The sequence below is a fragment of the Phyllostomus discolor genome, chromosome 3 (genome assembly GCF_004126475.2).
Source record: "Phyllostomus discolor isolate MPI-MPIP mPhyDis1 chromosome 3, mPhyDis1.pri.v3, whole genome shotgun sequence".
Taxonomy (NCBI): domain Eukaryota; kingdom Metazoa; phylum Chordata; class Mammalia; order Chiroptera; family Phyllostomidae; genus Phyllostomus; species Phyllostomus discolor.
Genome location: NC_040905.2, coordinates 167876008 through 167900269, shown reverse-complemented (window position 1 = coordinate 167900269; position 24262 = coordinate 167876008). Strand labels below are relative to the sequence as shown.

The 24262-nt window shown below is 40.9% G+C and overlaps 1 protein-coding gene across 1 annotated transcript in view; it reads left to right on the top strand.

Annotated features, from left to right (window-relative positions):
• TRPM3 (transient receptor potential cation channel subfamily M member 3) overlaps positions 1-24262 on the top strand; it is a 501162-nt gene that overhangs the window by 430557 nt on the left and 46343 nt on the right. The window contains 1 exon segment of the mRNA XM_036021739.1: positions 5528-5702. Within this exon segment, the coding sequence (XP_035877632.1) occupies positions 5528-5702 (175 nt within the window).

The window sequence follows — 24262 nt, the reverse complement described above, 5'->3', positions numbered from 1 at the left end:
ATGAGAGAAAGAGGAATGATTACCGTACAGCATGAGAGTGCAGTAATGGACGTGTATATAACGTACCACAGGAACACAGCAAAGAGAAAGTAGGTCAGGGAAGGTTCCACATGGAGGTTATATTTTTGCTGGATCTTGAAGAAGTCTCCACTCCAAATATTTAACAGATTTTTTTTTAAATGAAATGCTAAGAAAATGCCTTTCTCTACACAAAGGGAAGAAAAACATAGTTTATTTGAATTCAGTTATTAGGTTGTACTTGAATTAAGTTCTATCAATATATCATGTGTTTTGTTATACTACAAGAAAAAGATGTCTGTTAAAAACTAGGTTCCAGGATGATGCCCTACTTATCCTATTCTTTAAAAAGGAATCCCCCGTGGCAAACTAATATGCTTCCCCAACATGGCTGTGGACCTGTTCCAATGCTCCTGGACGACACTGGTGTCCAGACTTCCTCCACCAGGACCGAGCCCTAGGAGACAGCACTAGCGTGGACCTGGCAGTGCCCATCTGAATTGGCTCATCCCCAAACTCACGAGAGGAAGAATCAGAGTCTGGGCTGTCCTTTTTAAATCAGTTTTCTTCCACTTTTATGAGTGTATCCTCTACTTCACCTTTATCGAACATTTGTGGAAAAACCAAGTGATCCATCCTACAACGGCAAACACCTCTTATTGAAAAACTGCTTTGTTAATAACTTCTATGCCACTTCCATTTGAAACCAATAATTTATCAGTAGATGTTCTTTATCATTCTCCCTCAAGTTTTACTATACATGTTATTGCTGCCTACCTTTCAGTCAACAAATCAGTATTTATTACTAGTGTGTGAGTGTGTGTGACTCTACTAAAATGAATCTTGAAGAACCAAGACTCGGCCTACAAAAGCACTGACAAATTTGTGCAAAGAGAGGGAGAACTTGAATCCAAAAGGATAGATTATGGGACCTTTAGCAATTCATTTAACTTCTTTGAAACTCAGTTTATTCATTTCTTAAGTAATCCCAATAAATGCATATCTTGTAAGGATGTTGTGATGATAAGAAATGACACGTTAAATAGCCAGTAGTGTCTGGCTTATAGTTGGTGGTTGATAAATTATATCTGTTATTATATTTATATCATGTTTGTTAAAATGCAATGATAAGAGGAGAAATTGGTGAGCATAATTATTCTGCTCTATTCCTAATGCTTTTATACAAAAGCTTGCTATTTATAATGCCAGTATTATTTAGGGAAAATATCCCAAACTTATTCTAGAGAGGAAAAACTTAAATTAAACAAGCTTGAGTTAGACTGAATCCCAAAACCAAATCCCAGTTCAAATGAGGACTTTGGATTAGGAAAAAAAACAAAACATCTCACTCTCTTATACTGCCTACAATACAGTCTTCTTTGGACTTTAATAATAAATTTGCAGTTGTGGTGAAAATTCCTATGTCTAAAAGCAGAGAGTCTCAACTTAGAGTCTATGGAAGACATTTAAAAGACAGGATCTGTAAAAATCTCCAGCCAGGTTATATATAAAAATGTGTGGGTATATGAATTTTCTGAACAGGGAGGAGAAGCTTCCATAAGATTCTCAAATGGATTCTTACATGGACCCAGTGAAAGTGAAGAACTGTAACAGCTGCAAATTTAGGCCAAGTTTTCTCAATCTTGACACTGCTGATACTTTGGACAAGAAAATCCATTGTTCTGGGTGGCTATCCTGTGCATTATAGGATGCTTAGCATCAGCATCTACCCACTAGATGCCAGTAGCCTGTACACATACACACACACAAACACACACAAACTAAAAATGTCTCCAGATATTGCCATATGTGCCCAGGTGTGGGTAGGGGGTGTAAAATTGCCCTGTGTTGAGAACCACTGCATTAAGTGATTATATAATCTGATTGGCTGTTTCATTCTAACTGTTACCTTATTTTATTTCAATAAATAAAACCTTAAAAGACCCATACAAACCAAATATATTATTTTTAAAAGATTGGGCAGCATTTAAATAGTTGAAATTACTAAAGGCAAACTAAAGCAGCAAGATTATTTTAAAATTCACACCTATCATTTTAATGATGGCGTAATTATCCCCAGTTTTTATTAGAATTAAACCTTACTCTGCAGCGAGCAAGAGAGATGTACTACATTTACCCTACCTTCTAACTTATGAATGACTTTACTTATCAGTCAAGAATAAGTAGAAAATGACTGTATTTGGAGGCTTTGTTCTCACTGGAGTTGTTAAGATAATTAGTTCAATAACCGAGTCACTGATGCAGAAGGTAGGTAAAATATATGCCTATAGAATTTATCAGGAAGCCAGATGGATTGCCAGGCTGGAAGCCCAACAAAATATGCCCAGATGTGATGGCACTCAAAGTCCCTCAACATTAGAGAGTCCCTGTTCAGTACTGAAAACTGGCAAGTAACTGTGCCCTGTAGTCTAGGGACAGACAGCTGTTAAGATGCCTGAATACAATACTGATCAAGTGTGATTCCAATTGATCTTTAAATCCAGCCCCGGCTGGCATAGCTCAGTGGATTGAGCGCAGGCTGTGAACCAAAGTGTCGCAGGTTCGATTCCCAGTCAGGGCACATGCCTGGGTTGCAGGCCACGGCCCCCAGCAACCGCACATTGATGTTTCTCTCTCTCTCTCTCTCTTTCTCCCTCCCTTCCCTCTCTAAAAATAAATAAATAAATCTTTAAAAAATTAATAATAAATAAATAAATCCAGGGTACCACTTCTCAGTGACATTCTCTAAGCCTATGCACAGCTCACTTATATATGGTAGAATAAGAACAACAATAACAATAGCTATCATTTATAATGTGCCAAACACCGTGTCAGACATCATCATTACGACCCCATGAAATAGGTTTTAGTGTCTTCATTTAATGATAGAATAAACTGAAACTGGGCAAGGGACAAAGGCAGGGTTCAAACTCCTGTCTATTTGACTCCACAGCCTGCCCTTCTTCCAACCCCCATGGTAATAATATATTAACATTTACTGAAAACTACCCACATCAAGCATTTCATATTTTATCTCGTTTAATCCTTACAAAATAATATGCATTATTACTGTTGTTATTACCACTTCAAAAATGAAAAGAAAACAAACATATGATTAAGACCACCTAGGTTTTTTTACTAATAGGGCCAAGGTGAAAAATCTCAGGTAGCTGATACCTGAGAGCACATGCTTAACCACTACAGTATATGCACTCCTCTCTAAAACACAATGAAGAATTTTTATAAGAATGAGACAGAATCAGGTCTCTTAATAATGAACCAGCTGGACAATTTAGCTTTAAAAGCATATATAGCCAACCCCAGTCCTCACTAGTAATGTTGTGTTTCTGCATTCCACTCCATCAGATTTTGGAATTTGAATAGAAGCAGACGTCTTTGAAATATATGAAATTGAGTGTTTGGGAAGAATGTTTCTTCTCCTTGATTGTTTTGACCCTTTGGACAAATGTCACAATCTGAATGAAAACTGTCCTGAGAAATTAGAACAATTTACTGGCTGAATTTTCTCAGGTCAGATTAGCCCCTAAATCTCCTGAGTACACACCTTCCTCTCCCCAACCACCTTTTAGTCAAGCTAAATAAATATAACATGAAAAATCCATTAGTGTTCCTTCATTGGTAGAACTTTTTGTAAATAAATAATGAAAGAATTTTACAAAATAAAAAAGAAAGCAGAGATGAGAAGCTGATCCGTGTTTCCCATAAAACCGTTTCAACGCAGCTGTTTTGCTCATCATGAGAGTTTGAGGCCACTAACTTGTGAAAGAGATAACTAATTAACTAGTGTATATATTTTAAGGAGAGTGAACAAATATGAATTTAATGTCACATTTTGAGAGATTCTTATTTCATTTCAAAGTCATACAATCCTTGAGAGGTGGATTGTGAAGTTACTTTGAGAGTTAATAAACTGACTTAAAATATACTGAGCCCCCAGTATCCTAGTGCAAACAGGAAGACTGAAATATTTAAATTCCAATAACAGGCACCTTGTAATGTATTCCATTGAAAGTCTTTATTATCATTGATAAGATTATCAATGGTCTTTCTTTGTGGATGAACATTCCTCCAGGAAGTTTGGTATCCAAGAGATACTCCTCTGTATTAGAAAGTTTGATACAAAGGAGAGAAACTAATCTCCAACTAGCTTATGCCCAGGAGGGATGCACTGATTTATACCTGGGCATGATGCAACTGGCCTTAATGGCTACTGCAGTCAGGCTGTCAAACGCTGTCAGGACATGCTCTTTCTCTCTCTCTCTCTCTCTCTCTCTCTCTCTCTCTCTCTCTCTCCAATATCTGCTTCATTCACTCTGATCAGTAGTGGGGCATGTAGCCTCACACTCTGAATTAGCATCATTACAGAGAGATAAAGAGAGTATCTCTTCCCAGCTTCAGTTGAAAAGTATCCAAGGAGAGGTCCTCATTGGATTCTTGCATAACATACTTACCTCCTATCACTGCTGTTGCCAGAGGGTGAGGTACCATGATCACCCTAGCCAGGAAAAGATACCTACCTCTGTGTCCAAATGGATGGGAATGGTATATAAAAGAAGAAGCAATGGATTCTGATGAGGTAAAATAATAGTTATTACATCCTTATCTATTTTGGTGATAAAAAGAAAGTAATCTGTCATATAAGAAACAGATTCCAAATAACATGGGTCATGAAAACGAGCAAAAAAAAAAAAAAAAAAAAGAGGCACAAGAAAAGATGTTGTACTTGACTACAGGCAAGAGAATTTTGTAAACATGTCTGAATGAAAATCCAACCTTTCAACAGCAGGCACAGGAGGGGGCTACCTGATTCTAATGCCTACAAGAACAAACACCCTTCACAACTGATAGGATATGCTGCAGGAGAAAAACGCGCAGAAAAAGTGGCTCTCCATGAAACTGGCTTGTTGTAGAACACCTCACAATGAGCCAGGCCATGAGGGTAACATGACATATGTTGGATGTTTGTTGTCCGAGCCGTGTTTACAAATGATTATTTTCTTGAGCTTTCCACCTCCTCATTAGCTTTTCAGAACTTAGAGTATTTATGGCATTGCAATAGCTCTTGAAATAGTTAAACTATCCCAATTCCAATTTTGCTAAGAAGAAAGAGACCCAAGATAGGAATTTGCCTCCCCCAGGAACAGAGAAAAAGTACTAAATTTGTATAGATACCCAAACTCCTGTATTTACAATATTTGACTCCCAGGTCTTGTCTTGACCAGGGATCACAGACGACAATGGAACTGAAGGGGTTCCATTGGGCATATGTTTGAGGTTTTTTAAAATGATTTTTGAATTACTAAGATTGCATGGACATTGGTTTCAATAGACCAGGCATCCTCTTATGGGACACAGCTCCCTATCTAAACATCCCTTATGAGCATTATCAAACACAAACCTCCTTCAGAGGTTTCCATCAATGTCATTATCGTTGGGACACTCAATCATGTGAATTTTCTTTTGTTTCTCCCTCTTCCTACCCTTCCAGATGATAGACATGATGTACTTTGTCATCATTATGCTGGTGGTGCTGATGAGTTTTGGGGTTGCCAGGCAAGCCATTCTCTTTCCCAATGAGGAGCCATCATGGAAATTGGCCAAGAACATCTTCTACATGCCCTATTGGATGATTTATGGGGAAGTGTTTGCGGACCAGATAGACCGTAAGCAAGTTTATGATTCTCATACACCAAAGTCAGGTATTTAACTTCAATTGGGTCATGTCTTTTCCAAGTTCATTTGTTTGTTCTCAATAAATGGCTCAAGATAGAGGACCAATTCCTAGCTTGTTATCTTGAAGGAACAAAAAACAATTACAGAAAGTGAATATGCAATTTCAACAGCAAAGCAGTCCTCGGGTGTTTCCTCAGGTACGTCTTTTCTGTGACACAGATCAACATCTGGTATGCCAAATTTGATCAAGAAATAAACCCTGCAACAAGATTGAAATTCTTTAGGGACTTAAACCCTTAGGGCCATGTGTTGACTATTTCAATATTAGTAATATATTACATCACTATGCCCCACCCCTACCCCAGTCTGTAAAAAATAAATTCCTTGGGTTTGACTTCAGAACAAATAAACAATTCTCAATTTCACCATCAGAATTCAAGAGGGCCAACATCTGCATGGTGTTTTCCTTGCACTGGAAACTATTCTCCAGCTCCATTTCCCACTGTCTTAAATTATGTGCTTTTGAGACTCAAAAGAAGCTAGTATTCATTGCCTGAAAGTATGGAAAATGCCTTAGGTTATAAACTGAGTTGCTTGCTGTAAATGCCAAAAATAAAATAGTATCTATATAATGAAGTGATTCAGTGTAGGGAGCAAGCAAGAGCAGTAGCAGGCCCCTAATGTTTCAAGCCCCAATAGATACTGATTTTCTGTAATAAACACTCTTGTTACACAGAGCGTGAAGATAGTTGTATCCTAGGAATCAGTTCCAGAATTTTATTTGGACCAAATGTCAGGGCATACCAGGCATTGGGAAGTTGTTTGGGAAGAAAGCATCAGAAAAGAAATATCTTTCAGCGTGGAGGAGTTGAATCCCAAGAGCAACTATTTCTCATTTTCCCTGAGGACTTCAGCTCTAGAAATAACATCCCTCCAACACTGTTGAATTAACATTTTTCAGACATTTTTTGCTGACAGGCCAGCCATCCGAGCCCTGGACTGTGGACGTGGATTAGGGTTACATAACCAGGTAGTACAGCTTATTAAGAGCAGGAGCAGAGACTAGTCAGCCCCCTCTTCCGTCCCCACCAGTCCCAGGCAGGACTGAGACCAGACAGGTAAGGACAGAGCACCAGACTGTGAGTCGCAGGTCTAGGAAGAGCACATGTCCACTGGAAACAGAACTTACCACTACGTCATTTTCCCTTCCATGGTGAATTTTGAACAAATATCCGTTCCTTCCCAGAATGAGTTATCTGAGGCAAGAAGGCTTTTTGGAACACCTAATTGGAACAAATATTCATTTCATAAGACTTAGCCAACTCACTGAGGAAGAATTTTAACTCCCTCTCCCAGATGAAATATCTTGAGTTGACAATGTACAGCCTTCACCAAGACAGCTTTGCAGGGACTGGGGGATGCTCTTTTGGAATCCTCCTTTCAAATGGTTCCTTGAGACAAAACGACACTTAAAACGCCTACCAACAATCATTCTCCTCAGAAACTAAATGTACTATTTTCCCCCAAGAAATTGCTTTATCACTTACATTATTTTGCCTTTTCTAATTTTTTCCCCAAAATGAGATTAAGTGCCCATGGGTGTTTTAATGATATAACATTTGGGTTGGGAGAAAGAGGAAGGCGTAGGTGTGTTTTATGAATGGGATTCTGTCTGTCCCTCTACAAGTGGCCATTTATTGATGTTGTACTATGAACCCAGCCTAGTGCAACAAACACCACCATCCGGCTGAATAAGAGGATCTATTATTGTTATTTTAAAAGAAGGGCTGATTGTAGTTTAGAACTTGAAAACCCCCCAGAGAAAGAAGAGAGTTGTTTTGTGTGAGTGAAGTATGAAAACAGATTTCCCACACTGGTAACTAGATCTGTGGTGCTCTATGTGTGCGAGAATAATGTTCTACCCCATCCCAGTATGTAACTGACCCAGCCTTGGATGCAACCTTCATGACACCTTCCCCAACCACTTCCTTTTGGATGTTCTGAAATTGGCTACAGTGGTAGCCACTGTTCTAAGCTAAATCAGCCAGTTTTCTGTCTAGAGTGCTAAAGAATATTTGTCCTTTCTCAAATGGTTATAGAAGGATGCCCCCAAATATGTCATCACATTTGGCCAAGGTCATTGACTATTCCTATTCTCTAAATGTTTCGATTTTCATGCAATGGCACTGGGTGGGCCCAAGTGGGATTGGGTAACTGCCCGACCTGGTCATTCAGAGCTGCCCAGGAGACCCAAGTACCAAGCTGTTTGAGAAAGGTACAAATCTTTGTGCTGCCCTGCAGTGTCTTGCCTCTTTTCTGTGCCGTGGCCAGGTTGGTTTGTGAAGCATGTGTTCAGGCTGATGGGATCTCATATCCGCCTGGACCCACACCTGCGCAGGGTCTACCAAGCCCGTGCTGTGACGTGCCCTGTGGGCTGCTCCAAGTGCTGCTCATTCACACACGCTGCAGAGCAACTCATTCCTGACGTAATGCACGCGCTCTATATCTTTTTGTTTTTAACTGCAAAATTGCTGAACCCATTTCATATTTTCAGAAATAATCTTCCCTGATTGGGATGAATGTCTGTGGATATATGGGGTCCTAGGGTTGGGTTTTTAACATCTGTTTTATACCGCAGAAGGGGGACAGCTCTAATGCCCTCACATTGGGAGGCAATGATACTGAACAACAGATTTTTTTAAATATACATTTTATTTTTGTAATTTGTCCTAAACCCAGAGACTATCAGTAAGGCCAAAAATCTAGAATAAGACTCATAAGGTTACTTTCCAAATGTGCTTCCAGATTAAAAGACAAAGAAAAAAACTGGAGTCACTGTACACTCACAAAATAACAGGTGTTTTTAACCTCTAACCCACATTGAGTTAACACAAACGATAGTCTGGCTTTAATCTCAATTAGGCACACAGGCTGAAATATTTGCTCTGGTGGTGGGAGCAGAAGTGAGTGCAGACACCTGGTTGGAAGCAGCAGATAGTGAAATTGCAGCAGGGACAGCCGGGTCGGCTCTGTCTGGACACTTTGTCCAGCATTTGATGAACTCCTGGGAATTGAACTTGCTGTTGCTAGTTGGTTGGTTGGTTTTCATTTTGTTTTGTTTTTTTCAATGGCTCATAATTACCTCAGGTGTTTGTTGTATAACATACTAACTCTCCAGTCCCAACCTGTGGGTCTCTGTGAGGCAACTCGGACTACAGGTTGCTCAGTGCATTGCTACCAAATGATGACATTCGTTTGGGCATCTCATTAAAGTTGGAGCTGCTCAGGATCTAACTGGAGCCTGAGGAGGAAAAAGCCACTCAGAGAAGAGAGCAGCAAAATAAATTTCCAGCACATTCATGCCAAGGCCAGGACAAAGCTAAAATCTGATGGCCTTTCGCCAGCTGAGACACCTGGTTCTGTTTCCATGTGTGGGGTACCTGGAAGTATATCCTTGTTGGCCGAAAAAAATGGGGTGTCCCTGGCCTCCTTGAGCCTCTGAATGAATGAGACTACTCTTTATTTACAGGGTACTCCTGTGTTGCCTGTGGTATGATTCCCTAGGCCATACCAGGACAAGGGGAAGATGAATCATGCTCTTGAATGCATTAAATCAGGGTCTAAATTTAGTCCTTCTTTCTGCCTCTCTGCGTATTTTTACAAGTTTGGGTAGTAATGTGAAAGCACTACTTTCTACCATAACAACTTCATATTATTTGGCTGTTTCCACTTGAACTAAATTAACTAGCCAATCTACTTAATGCATGGGTCAATTTTTTTCTTCTCTCTTGCTGCCTAGGGCTTTCCATCTGAAAAAAAAAATAGGTAATCTGGAGTGAGGGTTTTTTCAGTTGTTTTGGTTTGGTTCTGCTCTACTTCATTAATTAGTACAAAAGTTTTGCTATTAAAAAAAAAATCCTCACTCTGTTGTACCCTTGCTGTCTCTATGAGGTTGACTGGATTTAAAGTGTTGTTTTTGTTGGAAAACAAGGTGGGTGTATGAGCATATAAAGCTAAAACCCTCTCCTGCATTACTTTTCTGCCTCGCATTATCTGTTCCTCACTTCAGGTGTGGAAATTAGAATAACTCAAGGCCAATGTCTAAAATATGCCAGTTTGTGATGAAACTTAGAACAGCACAAACAAAGAAGATGGCTATTGTTATGCACTTCAGTTGTGAGACTCCAGGGCTCTGCATCTGTTTGGTATTCAGGACTGACCTTCTCTAAAGGATTCAGAACACACTAATGCCTAACAGCTATCGTGTGGGGAGTGCTGCCTGGCCAGAGAAAGTATTTTGGAAGAGAAAAACTTGAGACAGTGCCAACTTTGGGAAAGGGGTGAATTGTTTTGCTGGGTTTTGTTTTCACAAATTGCTAAGGAAGCAAGCCAATATGAGGCACCACCCCCATCTTCTGTCCCTGAAAGTCAGCTTATATTCTAAGGAATACCTACCTGACTTGTTTACTAATGCAGATGAGGCTTGGTGGCTTCACAAATGGCAGAGCCATCTGCAGACAGGCCTTGGTAATGATTCTGTATGCCATTGTGATCAACATTTGTTTCACTATCATAATATTCATTTTGCCTTTGTTCACAGGATGGCCTCCATTTTTAATTTGCTTATTCTTCATTCAGTAGGTATTTATTTTCTTCCTACTGAACCCTACTGAGCTGAACCCAGAGATACAGAGATGAACGTGACAGAGATGCTGTCTTCAAGGAGTTTATAGTCCAGGAGAGTCGACCCGATGTTGACAGTATTAGGTGGAGATGGAGCCCAAAAATGAAAGTAGTCAGTATTTCTGGGGTGAGACTAGGGACACGATAGATGAAATTCTTGCAAAGAATGAGAAGGTTGAGCTGAGCCCTGAAATATGAGCAGACATGTGCTAGGCAGAAAGGAGAAGAGGGGTATGAAAGAGAACAATGGCATTTCAAACTGAGAGTTAGCATGGCAAGCTCTAGGCACAGCAGGTAATTGAATATGGCTGACTGTAGGTGAAAGGCAGAAGGCAGGAAGCAGGACAGATAGGTCTGAAGAGAGAGACAAGAACCTAGACTTTGGAGAACTTATACTCCATGCTTGGTTAGTTCCATAATGTGGTATGTTTTAGCAAAGCTGTAAGGGTCCATAAAAGGAGTTGAGATGGGAGGTGAGAAGACATTAACTAGTGCAATAGCAGTATGGGTAGAGGCAGTGATCTACAGGATACTTTAGGGAGGTAAAATCAGAAGGACCTGGACAGAAGTCAGATGGTGCAGAAGGTGGTGGGGGCAAAGTGGATAAGGATTTAAGATAGTGGAGTTGAAGGTCACTGCAAGGTTTCTGGCTTAGTCTAAAAGGTGGTATCACTTACTGATGTAGAGAACCAGGAAAGAGGATGGATGGGGGGTTGGGTAGGAGATTCAGTTGCAGTTGGATTGATTTTGAGGTCCCTTTGGGAATGCCAGGAACACCATGAAGAAGGCTCTTTTGTGTATAAAGCTCTGAAGCTAAGTAGAAAGAGCTGGACTAGAGATGTAGATTTGAGGATCAAGAATATAACTATGAGTTAAAGCTATGGAAGGGGGTAGGCTTGCCAGGGGAGGTAAGTAGAGAAAAAAGAGAAGTCCAGAGTACAACACTGGGAGTGGAGGAGTCAGTAGTGTCAAATGCAAGATAAGAGTCCACATGGGTAAATGTTTAGAAGAGTCCATTCAATTCGACCTTTGGAGTGTCACTGGTGACTTTAGCTAGAGAATAATAACTTCAGTGGTGACTGTAAAAGCCAATTACAATGATTTGAGAGTAGAGGAGTATCAAGGTAAAGCATTTACTAGGGAAGAGGGAGAGAAATGTTGAACGTGTATGCGGGGTGTCCCTGGCCTCCCTTGATGAAGTGGGGCTTTGAGAAGATGGGTCAGTAGTCACTCCTCTGTGGGGGATGCTTTCCCCAGACCCCCCAGTGAATGCCTGAAACTGGGAATAGTATTGGATCCTTATATACGCTATGTTTTTTCCTAGACATTCGTACCTATGATAAAGTTTAATTTGTAAATTAGGAATAGTAAGAGATTAACAATGACTAATAATAAAATAGAACAATTATAACTGTAATAAAAGTTCTGTGAATGGTCTCTCTCTCCTCTCTCTCTTTTCTCCCTCTCTCTCTAAATCTTATTGTACTGTACTCACCCATCTTGTGATGATGTGAGGTGATACAGTGCCTATGTGATGATATGAAGTGAGATGAATGACGTAGGGATTGTGACATAGTAGCATTAGTCTACTATAGGGGGTACTTGAACACAAGCACTGTGATAACTGAGAGGACTACTAAGTGACCAATCGTGGGGAGGGTATACAGCATGGACACAGTGGACAAACGGATAATTCACATCCTGGGTGGGACAGAGTAGAATGGTGCAAAATTTCATCATGCTATTTAGTACAGAGCTCAATTCACAACTTATGTATTGTTCATTTCTGGAATTTTTCATTTAATTTTTTTGAGATGCTATTGAGAATAAATAAAAGCCTCAGATAACTAAAACCTCAGAAAGTGAAACCTTAGATAAGGAGAGCTACTCTAAAGTTTTGTAATCACTACTCAGGGAAGTCACTGACTCAGTACTGTCAAAGAATTGCTTAGGGCCACCGATTTGCAACATTAGGTTGTCTGTTTTCTGTCGAGATTCAGCAGTCCATATCAGGAAAAACAAATATTTGAACTAATCTAAGGGAGAAGCATTGCAGTGTCAGTATGGCAGAAAGAAAGGGGACTGGGCTTTTTGAAGATGTTTACAAGTAATCCTACAGGTATGCCTTATGAGATCTAAGATGAAGGAAGAAGGACGTAAAGGTATATTGTTGGTAAGTACCTAGGGGGAAAACTGAGCAAAGGACTGGAGGTCTAGCCTGAGCACCAAGTGCATTGAGAACTAAGAATCCTATAGGTAGTGATGATAAGACAATGTGGTCAGAGAATGGTAAATTGCCATTCAGAATTAAAAGGTGGAAATTTTTAGGTTAATGATAAGGTCCAGAGGTGGCTATGAGAATGGATTCTAGGATATGTTGGAATTGAGGTCAAGCATCTCGAAGACAGGTTCTTCTGTGTTTATCAATACAGATATTGATAAGAAGATTCTAATCAAGATGACCTGAAACTCAGAAGAGAAAGGGTTCTTTGCACAAGAAGGAAAAGCACTGATTTGGAAGAGGTAGAGAGTATCAGTGAGAATGTAAACATTATTTATGGGAACCACAATGGTAGATGTACAAGACTGTACAATTTTTATCTGGGAAGGTTACAGGGAGGTGGTGTCTTCCTGCAAAATGGGTTTTGGTTAATGCAAGAAACTGTGAAAGTGAGTTTATGTAAGTAGGAGAAAGCAGTGGAGTTTGTGTCCAATTATAAGGGAGTGCGAGAAGGCTCTGGAAAAAGGGAGGAAAGGGAGAAATGATGGGAAAATTCAGTGGGCAGAAAGCCCGGCACCATGTGAGGGCAAGTAGCATCAGGGAGGGTAGTTGACCAGAACAGCTTTCATTGCAGGAATAAAGGATGATAGATAAAGGAAGTGTTGTGGGAATAAGTTTTCCAGAGTTCTGAGGCAGATGAGGTAGATGAAGACTGGAACCCTAGCAGTGTAAGAGGCTAGATGAGTCTAATGATATCTAGGTCTTGCAGGCAGTCTAGAGTAGCCTTTGCTCAGGTTTCCAAGACTGTACCGGGGACAGACTGTTCTGTACCCTAATAGGGTGGAACTCTAGACTTTGTGTAGTGGTGCAGAACAACCAGATGGCTGGGGAAGCCTCTATCTCAGAAGTGGCTTTCCTTTTGCAATCAGCAGTGGCCTGTGGTTCCAGAGAAGCATCACTCATCACCTTTCAGAAGAATGAGCTCTTATGATCAGCTTGGGATATTCCATTTTTCTCTAACCTTTTCTAGACTTGCTCATATCTTTTTTCTTTATTTTTATTATTGACACTATTGCAGATGTCCCCATTTCCCCCCCTTTGCCGCCTTCCTCTCAGCCCCCACTCCCTTTTCCCTCTGTCTATCACCACACTGTTGTCTGTGCCCATGGATTATACATATACATTCTTTGGCTAATCCCTTCACCTTCTGGCCTATAATTAAATTTAGTGCTTGGTCCATCTTCACTATTTTCAGCCTCCTTGTAACTCTGCCATTAGCAGAGTGCTTTTGGTACATCCTAGGTTTGCACGACTCCAGAACCCATGCTTTTTCTACTCTAGAACAAATACCCCTAGTAAATCTTAAATAACCCTATGGAAAATAAGGCATCAACAAAAGGGACATATTTAAAATTCTCAAAACCTTCTCAAAGGAGCACCAAACCACTTCCCAAAAAGTTGCACTTGGCAGAGAAAAGTTGACTTCCCATCAAGTTGTTGGAATTATTTTGCCACCTATGAAGAGCACTGGACAAAAAAGGTCTAACAAATGTGCATCCCTCCGTAGAAGCAAATCAGCATGATTGCCATAAAAACTATGTTGGCACTTGTCCTCTTCAGCATATGCAAAAATGATCTAAAAATGGGAGTCTGTGAGATTCAGAGAAGAAAGTAAAGTTTATGGTAATTCTGAACACTAAGCCAACAGTGAGAGACTTCAGAAAGGTTTCATGTGTGTGCCAGCAGAAAAGTAGAAATAATGTTTACTATGAGCATGTTAAGATGAAATTAGTCATTGAAAAACAATAATACTCCAATACTTGTTGGGTGGCTCAGTTAATTGTAGCCAAAAAAGTTGCAGGTTTGATTCCTGGTCAGGACACATACCTAGATCCCTGGTTGGGGTACATATGGGAGGAGACTGATTGATGTTTCTCTCTGACATCTCTCTCTCTCTCAAGTCAATAAACATATGCTCAGGTGAGGACTTTAAAAAAAACAATAATACTTCATACTCTACTTAGATACTATAAATATAATCAACTACAGGTAAGGAAAGGTAATCACTGTAGACTGAATACTGGAAACAGCTTCATGGTGTGTAACTCAACCCAAAAAGATACTAGAAAACATGCCCTTGCTGGTGTGGCTCAATGGATTGAGTGCTGGTCTGCCAACCAAAGGGGTGCTGGTTCGATTTCCAGTCAGGGCACATGCCTGGATTGTGGGCCAGGTCCCCAGTAGGGGGCACACGAGAGGCAACCACACATTATGTTTCTTTCCCTCCCTTCCCTTCCCTCTAAAAATAAATAAATAAAACTTTAAAAACAAAAAATATGTTAGAAAACCTCTAAAATAGCATTTTAAAAACAAAACAGAAGGGGCTAATGTGAAACTGTGGTGTGTATCCGTGCCTAGGTCACCAAGTATAATACTGATCACTGTCCCTCAAAGAAAACAAATACATTGAGCTGGAGCAGAGCAGCCAAACTAATCAGGGGAATTAGTGAAAAGATGCAGTCCGAAGAGAGATCAGGCAGATTAGAGCTCTTCCCGATGCAAGAGGAAAGCAACCGTGCCTGAAGTCCATGGGCTTCCAAAGTGTTTCTCTGTGGATAAAGTGAACACGAAATAGATCCCCAAATCCCAGTAAACTTGAGCCAAGAATCCTCTGAAGTGTGAAAGTGGTAGATTCAAGTCAAATAAAAGAAATACCATTCTACAAGGCAAGAAGAGAATTTACGGGATTTATTTCCACCAAGAGATGTTACAGCACAAATAATACAGTCTTAAAGAGACTTTTTAAATGTTATCTTTGTAATCATAAAAAGAGAGACTTTGAACAAAAATGGCTTTTTTCCTATACCAAAATAATTTTCTTTTGAAGGAAAATGATGAGGCAAAAGAAGAGGGAGATTCCGCTGTACAGTGAAGGACCCATATCATAGAAATGACATGGATAATTCAAAATAGCATATTACCCAAATCACATGTAAACATTAGTGAAGAAGACATCCAGGCTGGCACATTGCTGATTCCATTAGCGTGCCTCTCAGATCCTCTCTCATCACCCTTTACCAAAGTTGTGCACCCATCCTCCAGCTTCTGTGTGCTCCGTTGCTAAGGGCTGTTAGCTGTGAACTTCATACAATTGCTCTTGAGCAGCTAGAGGCTCTTCACTACCCAGAGAGCCTCACATGCCTGAGAGTTTTTGTACCTCTTGGAAATCTGTACTCTGATGACGCCTGTTGGGAAGGAAATGGTGGACAGCATATAAAAGCCTTGGTTCCTTATCTCTTGCTTAAGTGGGAAAAGCTACTACCTTCAGGACTTCAGAATAGCTTCCTGAGTGTGAGGTGCAATTCATATTCCAGAAAGCCCTGTGGGATCAGTCTAAGTCTCAGACCTGGAATTTCACCCAGTCCACTTCCTCCACTTTCTACCCATTTTCTCTTCTGAGCACTGCCTTAACAAATCACTTTCACTTGATCCTTTGCTAAGGGTCACTCCTAGAAGAACCCAGCCTAAGACAGTCACTCAGGCTTCTCAGATACAACCTGACCTCACGTGCGCTAGAAGCTCAGGGACCGCCCTTGCAGTGCAGGGTAGGAGGCCATGGGGCACCCAGATCATATACAGGCATACCTTGGAGATATTGCAGGTTCAGTGCCAGACCACCACAATAAAAGCGAGTCTCGCAATAAAGTGAGTCATAATCTTTTGGTGGTGGAAGGTCTTGCCTTCAAGTTGTAAAAAAAAAAGTCAACATCTGTGAAGCACAATAAATTGAAGCTCAATAAAACGAAGTATGCCTGTATAAAGCAGACAGTTGATCTAGTCATCTGTATTAACAAGATTCTCTCATTACAAATGATGGAAACTTATTGTGTGCTGTACTTTTTTATTTTTTTGCACTGTAGTTCTCTAACACCTGAAGTAAATGGCTCTAACTCAAGACATTGTGTTCCTAGGAGTCACTGAAAGATGTCATTCATGAAACTGCAAAGTTTATACCAGCCTTAGAATCTTTTATTCCACCCTATTTCTCAAATCCCTCCACTGCACCAAGCAGGCCCTATGAGGAAACAGGAAGATGTGTAGCCACTGTCCTTGTTTTCAGAGTTTATCACCTTGGTGAGGATCAACCACCTTCTTCCATGAAGTGTCAGGTGGCATTGGCAGCCATACAGTCTCTACTGTAATTCCCCAAAATGACAATAAGTAAACTAATGAGTGTGGTTGTGTTTCAATAAAACTTTATTCGCCAAAATAGGAGGCATGGCAGATTTGGGCCATGGGCTGTATGTAGTTCACTATCCCCTCATCTGCACCATCCAGCCATGCTGTTGCACTGGCTACCCTCCCCTTACTTCCATTGAGGAATGTGTGAAACCAGAGGTTCAGGATGGAATCAATTTCCTGTTTGACATTTTATCCAAATACATAAGATGACACTGCTTTGTGCAATTATTTTTTTTAGAAAAAGTGTTATTCTGCCCCTTCATATAAAAAAGATCAAAGGTGAAGATGTTTGTTGTTGAATTGGTATCTAAGGAAACCACTCTGCTTTAGGAGTGGGTATAGCTCCCAGACCATAAATGCAGATTCTGCCAGAAAATCAACTTTATTTTTTATTATAATTCCACTTATTTCTATTTTGAACACCCATCCCAGTAAGGTGGTACAAAGCCAGTACCCTCTTGAAAGACAAACAGGAATAAATGAGCATTTCAAAATGTTACCCTACTTCATAGATGTAACCATCTTGTAAATAAAGACAAGGTCCCCAAAATAAAAATAGACTTATTAGCTCCAGGTGCGCTAGATGTAATCTTCGCGTTTTCAAGAGGGGGTTGGTACACAAAGGAATCATAATCTGGTATCATAATAAATCATCTAATAGTATTGCTCAAGGGATTTCTTAAATTCCCAGAATGTTAGTAGGCCTGGCAGATACTTACAGAATAGCCCTATCCAACAGAATCTTCTGTGATGATGGAACTGGTCTAGATCTGCTCTGTCTGATTTTATAGCTTCTGGCCACATGCAGCTAGTGAGCCTTAGAAATATGGTCAGTGTGAAAGAGAAAGTGAATTTTTAATTTTGCTTAATTTTAACTAATTTAAATAGCTGCATGTTGCTAGTGGTTAGGTCCCCTATTGGACAGCTCAGGGTATATAAAAATGCCTTGGAATGGTGGCTCCACGAGAGCAGGGCCACCTCTGCATGTTCCCTGCTGTAGCCTCAGCATCTCTAACTGTGTCTGGCATGTGGTAGGTGGTCAGAAAATATTTGGTGCTTAAATTAAACCCCTTCAAGTAAGGAATAAAAAGAGAGTGAGGTTGATATCTATTTTGCACAATCAAAAAATATGCCAATGACTATGTATAAAAGGGAATTAAAACTTTTTCAGTAGAGTGAAAAGGAATTACACTTATAAAGGAATTTAAAATTTGGAGTAAGCTAAATGTAATGATCATGGATTCATGCTTCAGAGAGAGTGAGAGAGAGGAGAGAGAGAGAGAGGTGAATTCAAAGGAAATCCTAGAATTGATAACTCCCTGCAATTTAGTCAAATTAGGTTCAAGAAATACTCATTAAACAAGTCATCCTTCTGGCCTATGTGCAGAAATCACTTGTTCAGCTATAAAAAAATAGAGAAAGGAAAAGAAGGAGAGAAGGAAAGAGCAAGGGAGGGAAAGCCCTTGGTTGCTGCGGCAGCTAAGGAAGAGAGAGAGCTGTGGGAGCCCAGCAGTGGGACCAGATGAGACCCAAGCTGAGAGCCATGCCCACACCGCACTGTGCACATTGGAAGAGGTGGCTGTGGGTGCTGTAACTACAGCCTTTCCAAAGGCACAGTGTTCTGACCAAACGCTGTGAGGCAGATGGCTGATTTTCACTCAAAGCAGAGCAGAGTACATCCTTTCTGATAATGTGGTGAGACTTTAACCCATCTGTACTAACAGCCACCAAAAACTAGATTGATCTCAATACAGGCTAACTGTTAGCAGACCGTCCCAGCAGGATTCACACAATAATTGTCTTGTCTCAAATGTGACAGAGTCCGAATAAGGCTTCAAACTACAGCTTCAGTTTGGAGAGGGAACTAAGGTGCCCAAGATCTTCTACAAAACACTGTCCAGTGGAGCGAATAGCTTTCTGCACAAGGTCTGAAAAGACCTTGTCTGCCAAGTGATGTGTGGCTGAATGGCTTGGCTTTCAGCCAACTATTTGGTATCTGGAATATCAGGCCTTAGGTTCAAGATAAAGGTGTGCTAGGCAGAAGACCACAATGACTTCAGGTCAGACACAGAATTTTGGGTCTTCATCTTAGTTACACACTCAATTCTAGGACATGACATGCACTGATGAGCTGAGAACAGAAGAGGCTATTTCTTGACCTGGTTTGTGGTTATATGTGTTTTCATTTTATAGTGGACATGTGTTTATGAACTCCTGTATATTTGATATGTCTCACATTTTCATATAACGAGGAATAAAGCAATTGCTCTGTTATCACATTTTCCAGATTCTAGTTTGAATGGGTTTGCTCACTCAGCGACATCAACAGAGCATGTATGTGTGCCAGGTACTGTGCTAGGAGCTGGGGATTAAAGAGAGACATGTGTTATTGCCCTGGCTTTGGGAAAAGTCTCATGGGGAAGATTAACAAGTAAACAAATCATTGGAAATCAGCATGATACATATTTCCTTAGGGGTAATGTATAAGGATTCAGCTCAAAGGAAAGAACATATTTTTGTTTGTGGGTGGCTGGCGGGTGGTGGGGGATGATAAGAGGAATGTAATGAAGCAAATAAAAGCAAGAGAAGACAAAGTACAGTCAGAGAAATGCTCCTGGAGGTAACAGCTAAGCTGGATCACAAAAGATACAAAACATTTTTCAGACACATCATGAGAGGGCATTCTAGACAGACCATCAAGTGCAAAGCTAGAGAGGGATGATAAGGTGTGCCAGGTGTAGGCAAAGGGAGACAGCAGGGAAATGAGACTTTCTGCTAAATCAGGCAGTGAGGGGTTAATCCCTTCTACAAGATGCTTCCAAGCCTCCTATACCTACCCTGGGTTAATATGTGGCACCATATTGTTTTTGTCTGGTTTCTTATGTATGTTCCTCATAAGACTATGAGATCTATCCAGGAGGTATCCAGCCTCTGGAAAAATAGAGACACTTATGGAAGAAGATACAAGATACAAGAAATATTATACCTAGAACAATGATGCCTCAGTCCCCTTCAAAGGAGGCACCTTAGGACCACACATGGTTCTCCCAATTGCCATCAGCTGCCCGTTGTATTTTTCCTGAATCTCATCAACAGTCTAAAATCTCTTCCCTTTCAAAGGCAATTTTAGTTTTGGGAAAAGGCAGAAATCACAGGCCACAAAATCTGGGCTATACGGGGCTGAGTCACCTGGGTGATTTGATGTTTTGCAAAAAAACTCTGCATGAGACATGATGCACGAGTGGGTGCATTGTTGTGATGAAGCTGCCAATCATCAGTTGCCCATAGCTGTAGCCTTCTGAATCATCCGAGTAGTTTCTGCAGAGGAATGTTCAAACTTAACACAAAATTTGATACAGATTTGTTGCTCTACTTGCTCAGTCATTTTGAATGCAATGGCCACACACTCACTCAATGGCATCTACTGCCCCTACTGACTAGTTCAGTGGAGTCATCATTGTTCACACATGTGCATTCCAGTCCACTCTCCTTGGCTGCCAGGTTACATTGATGTCGGCAAACCATTCTCATTATATTAACAATGGCTGGACTTTTTCCAGACAGACCTCATCATATATACATTTTTGGAAGGTAGGGGCCAGGTCTGTGTGCACCTTTTCCCATATTTGAGTGAATGAATGGAGACGAAGTTAGAAAGGTAGATTGTAAAAGGCTTTGGGTGCCAGACTAAGGATTTTGGATCTTTTCTTATGGGAAAGGCACAGCTCACCATGTGTGGAGCGCCTTTCAAAGTTAAGGCTCTGGTTTATGGAATTCAGAGGTTATGATTGCTGAGTAGAGAGATTGTGGCTGGAAATTAGACAGCCTCGGTGTTCATTTCAGGAAAACTATATAAACCATAGAAAAGCCTGTTGTTTCAAAATTTCTTTTCAAAGAGGAGTAGCAAGCTTAGAAGAGTCAGAACATCCCCTGCATAGGTTAAACCTACTGACTCTTCTCCCCTTAGTGTGAAGTATTTGAATCTTTAATCTTAACCCCCAAAAGAGCTGAAATCAGCACTCGGGGAAGAAGAGTTAAAATAGGGGCAGGTAATGAATCAGATGGCTCTGGCTGAATGAAGCAGACTTCGAGCAGCCAGCGGGCAGTGCCAGGCAACAGTGTGCCTGGAGGGCAAAGAAAGTGACACAGGGTGTGCGAGGGGAGGGGTGGTGTTCAGAAAGAGAGGTGATAGCAAAAACAACTTTGCCTACATTGCAATTTTGCCAAGGGCCCTAGCAAATGCCTGTTTGCCTCCAAAAACCACCTTCTGTGCTGTCCACAGTAAACTGCTGATGCCTGAATTGAAATACCAGGATTGCTTCAAGTTCTAAGAGCCTCAGGCTCCCCCAGTTCAGTCTGCAGGCAGTGGGCTTTGCGACTCTAGCTTCTCCAGTTCAGCCAGGTTTCTCCTTACCTACACTCTACCTCTCTCCTGCTAGAGGACTAACAGAGGCACAAAGGAGAGGAAGGAAGACAGAGAGGAGTTAAATGCATTCAGGTACCACCCTCTCTCACCTTTTCCCTTAGTTTGTCCTTTGCCTATCAAAAATCTATTTCCCAAGAAACTCAGGAAGCTGGAATACTCTCAAAGTTTTCTTGTGACCACAAAATAATTTCTCATAGTTAGTTCTCTATCACTGTTTCTCAACTGGGGAAGTTGTGCTCCACCCTCTCCCGCCCCAGGATGTTTGGCACTACCCAGAAGTATGTTTGGTTGTCATAACTTGGGAAGATGTTGCTGGCATCTAGTGGTAGAGACCAGGGGTTCTATAACCAATCCTATCATGCACAGGACAGCCTCCCCCACCAAAATTACCAACCCCCAAATGTCAGTAGTGTTGAGGTTGGGAAAACCTGGTCTGTCAGAATCCAAAACTCAACTTCTTATTGTTGCTTCTCAAAGAAAAGTGGCACAAAGTAATTGTTGTCAGCATCTGCAAAGTCCTAAAGAGGACAGATCTGAGAAAATCCCAATTGGGCCATCACAGTCTGAAGCCAGAAACAGAGTACTCCAGGCCCCCATCTGCCATCCCTCAGAGTTCCCCAGCATCTCCCTCCACTCTGTGCACTGCATCTTCATACCAAAGACCAAGTTAGGACATCAGACAGCCATGGTGTCAGAACCGTCAACATGACAAACCACTTTCCGCGAACACCAGGAGGTCCTGTGTCTTGCTCTCAGGCACCAGTTTTGGATAGAATAAATTCAGCTACCTTTGAAGAATTGGAAGAACCCAGAGATCTTAACTTGTTTAGAATTCACCAAATATTTTGTTCATACAGGTGAAGCAAACTAATACTTCCTTTCCCAAGTTTGTATCTGAGAGATGCCAGTGATTTTTGTAAATATGAAAACACCACCAGGGATTAACAAAGAAAGTGGTTGGACTGACCTCAGAAGTCCTATGGAATGATCCAGTTTGATCAATCCAGGCCCATCATCTGGGTTGAAGCAGGAAGGAGAACCACACTCCCTGTGATCAGACTCTATAGTTATAGTTTCTGACCAACTTAACACCACTGGATGAAATTCAAAACCATTTTTGAACATTTGCTGGAGCCTGTGACTGTCTCCTAAGTGGTCCACAGGGTCCAGCTTTATAAAATCATAGTCCTTGAAGCAAAGGAATGAAGTCTGCAGCGTGCCCTTTTTAATATTCTGAACAAGGGCTTTAGAAGTGAAATGCCACTGTGAGCTGAATGGTTACAGCATTGTTCCAGGAAAGCCAGTTGCTGACAAGTACTTCAAAGTCACTTATGCCACCCGAGGAACATAATGTTCAACTACCGAAAGAAGAATAGACAGTGCATGCGGCTTTATTATACTTCAAGTAATTGAATATACAAGGCAGAAAACACCTCTATCATCTAGGTCATTCACAAAAGACTAGATCCTTGGCAGTGGATTTAAGATTGTACACCCAATCAGGACTCTACATAAAATAGCCAAGTGTCAAAAATGTCACTGCTTTTTGAAAATTGTGTGGCAGTTGTACTTAAGCAGATTGTACTGAGTATAAGGATGCCTGAGTTCTTTATTAGCTGTCAAATGTGTTACAAAGGCTGTGTCATGGGTTTCATGTGTTTCTTCTGGCATTTCTAGGTGAAGAAAAGTTCACTGACATTAGTTGAAACCCTATTACAATGGCTGGCCCTGGACCAGGCACACAACATACTGCAACTCATTTAGTCCGCACTCACTGTTGGTGTACATAAGGAGCAGAGGCTAAATAACTTGCTTACAGCCAGGAAGAGGCAGAAGCAGAATTGGAACCCAGTTGTATCTATCTGCTAAGCCAGTGCTCTTATTTCTGCATTATATAACAGAAGGCTGCTCCTACCTGCTTCTGCAGCCTGGCTCTTTGCTGGCATCTCATGTGGTGACTGCACCACAGTCATGAAATTACTTACTTAGCAACTACTTACTGAACGCCCTACTCAGCCTTAGAAAGAAAGTGGTAACCAAGAGGGGTTTCATCTCTTTCTTCAGGGGAGTTTCATTGTACTGGGGCAAGGAGATAGATAATAAGTATAAATAAATAAATAAATAATAAATAGTAAAAACATAAAAAGCTGCTTTGGAGTAGTATTAAGTTCTGTGAAGGGAATAAATCCAGTAGTAGGCTAGGAAGTCATTGAGGTGAGGAATTGGGAGTATAATTTTATGTAGGATGGTAAGGGAAAGTCTTTGAAGAGTTAGAATGAATTGAAATTGAATGATGAGAACAGGTGTGGCCAGAACTGGGGAAAGGGCATTCCAGACAGAGGGAATCACTGCCAGCCAAAAGCCCTTTGGGAGGCATGATCTAGACATGTTCACGTGGGATGAGGAAGGGTGCCAGTGGGACTGGAGTTGAAGATCTACAGCAGCTTAAGTCGGTATAACATGTCATGGTGGGTCCTGGGTTCAAGTGCGTGACTTAATTCTAAATTAGGGACTAGATTAAAGAACAGAATCAGCAACTCTGCAATCATTCAGGAAACATCACGCCAGCATACACTTGCTGTCAGCATAGTAGAGAATCTTTCAGAAGCCAGCAGCTTCCAGAATCAGGAAGGGAGCTGTCTCTGCTTCAGGAGCCATGCTGTGACCTCACTGAAATGTTCCCATGGCCCTGGGATGGTGACACACTGGATACTCTCTGAAGCAGCCATCATGGATGAATTAGACACCCACACAAAAAATACATTGTACCTCCAAAGCAAAGATTCACCTATCCCATGAATATATCAAAATAGTATTCACAATCAAAACTGTGATGCCCTAGTAATATAAACAAGAATACAGCATTTGTAAATGGGACATAGGTTATGGATAGGTCAGAACATTACAAATTATGGGGAAGAGGCAGTTAAAAAGTGCTTGTCCCAAGATAGCAGCATACACTGGGTGCAATGTACTCA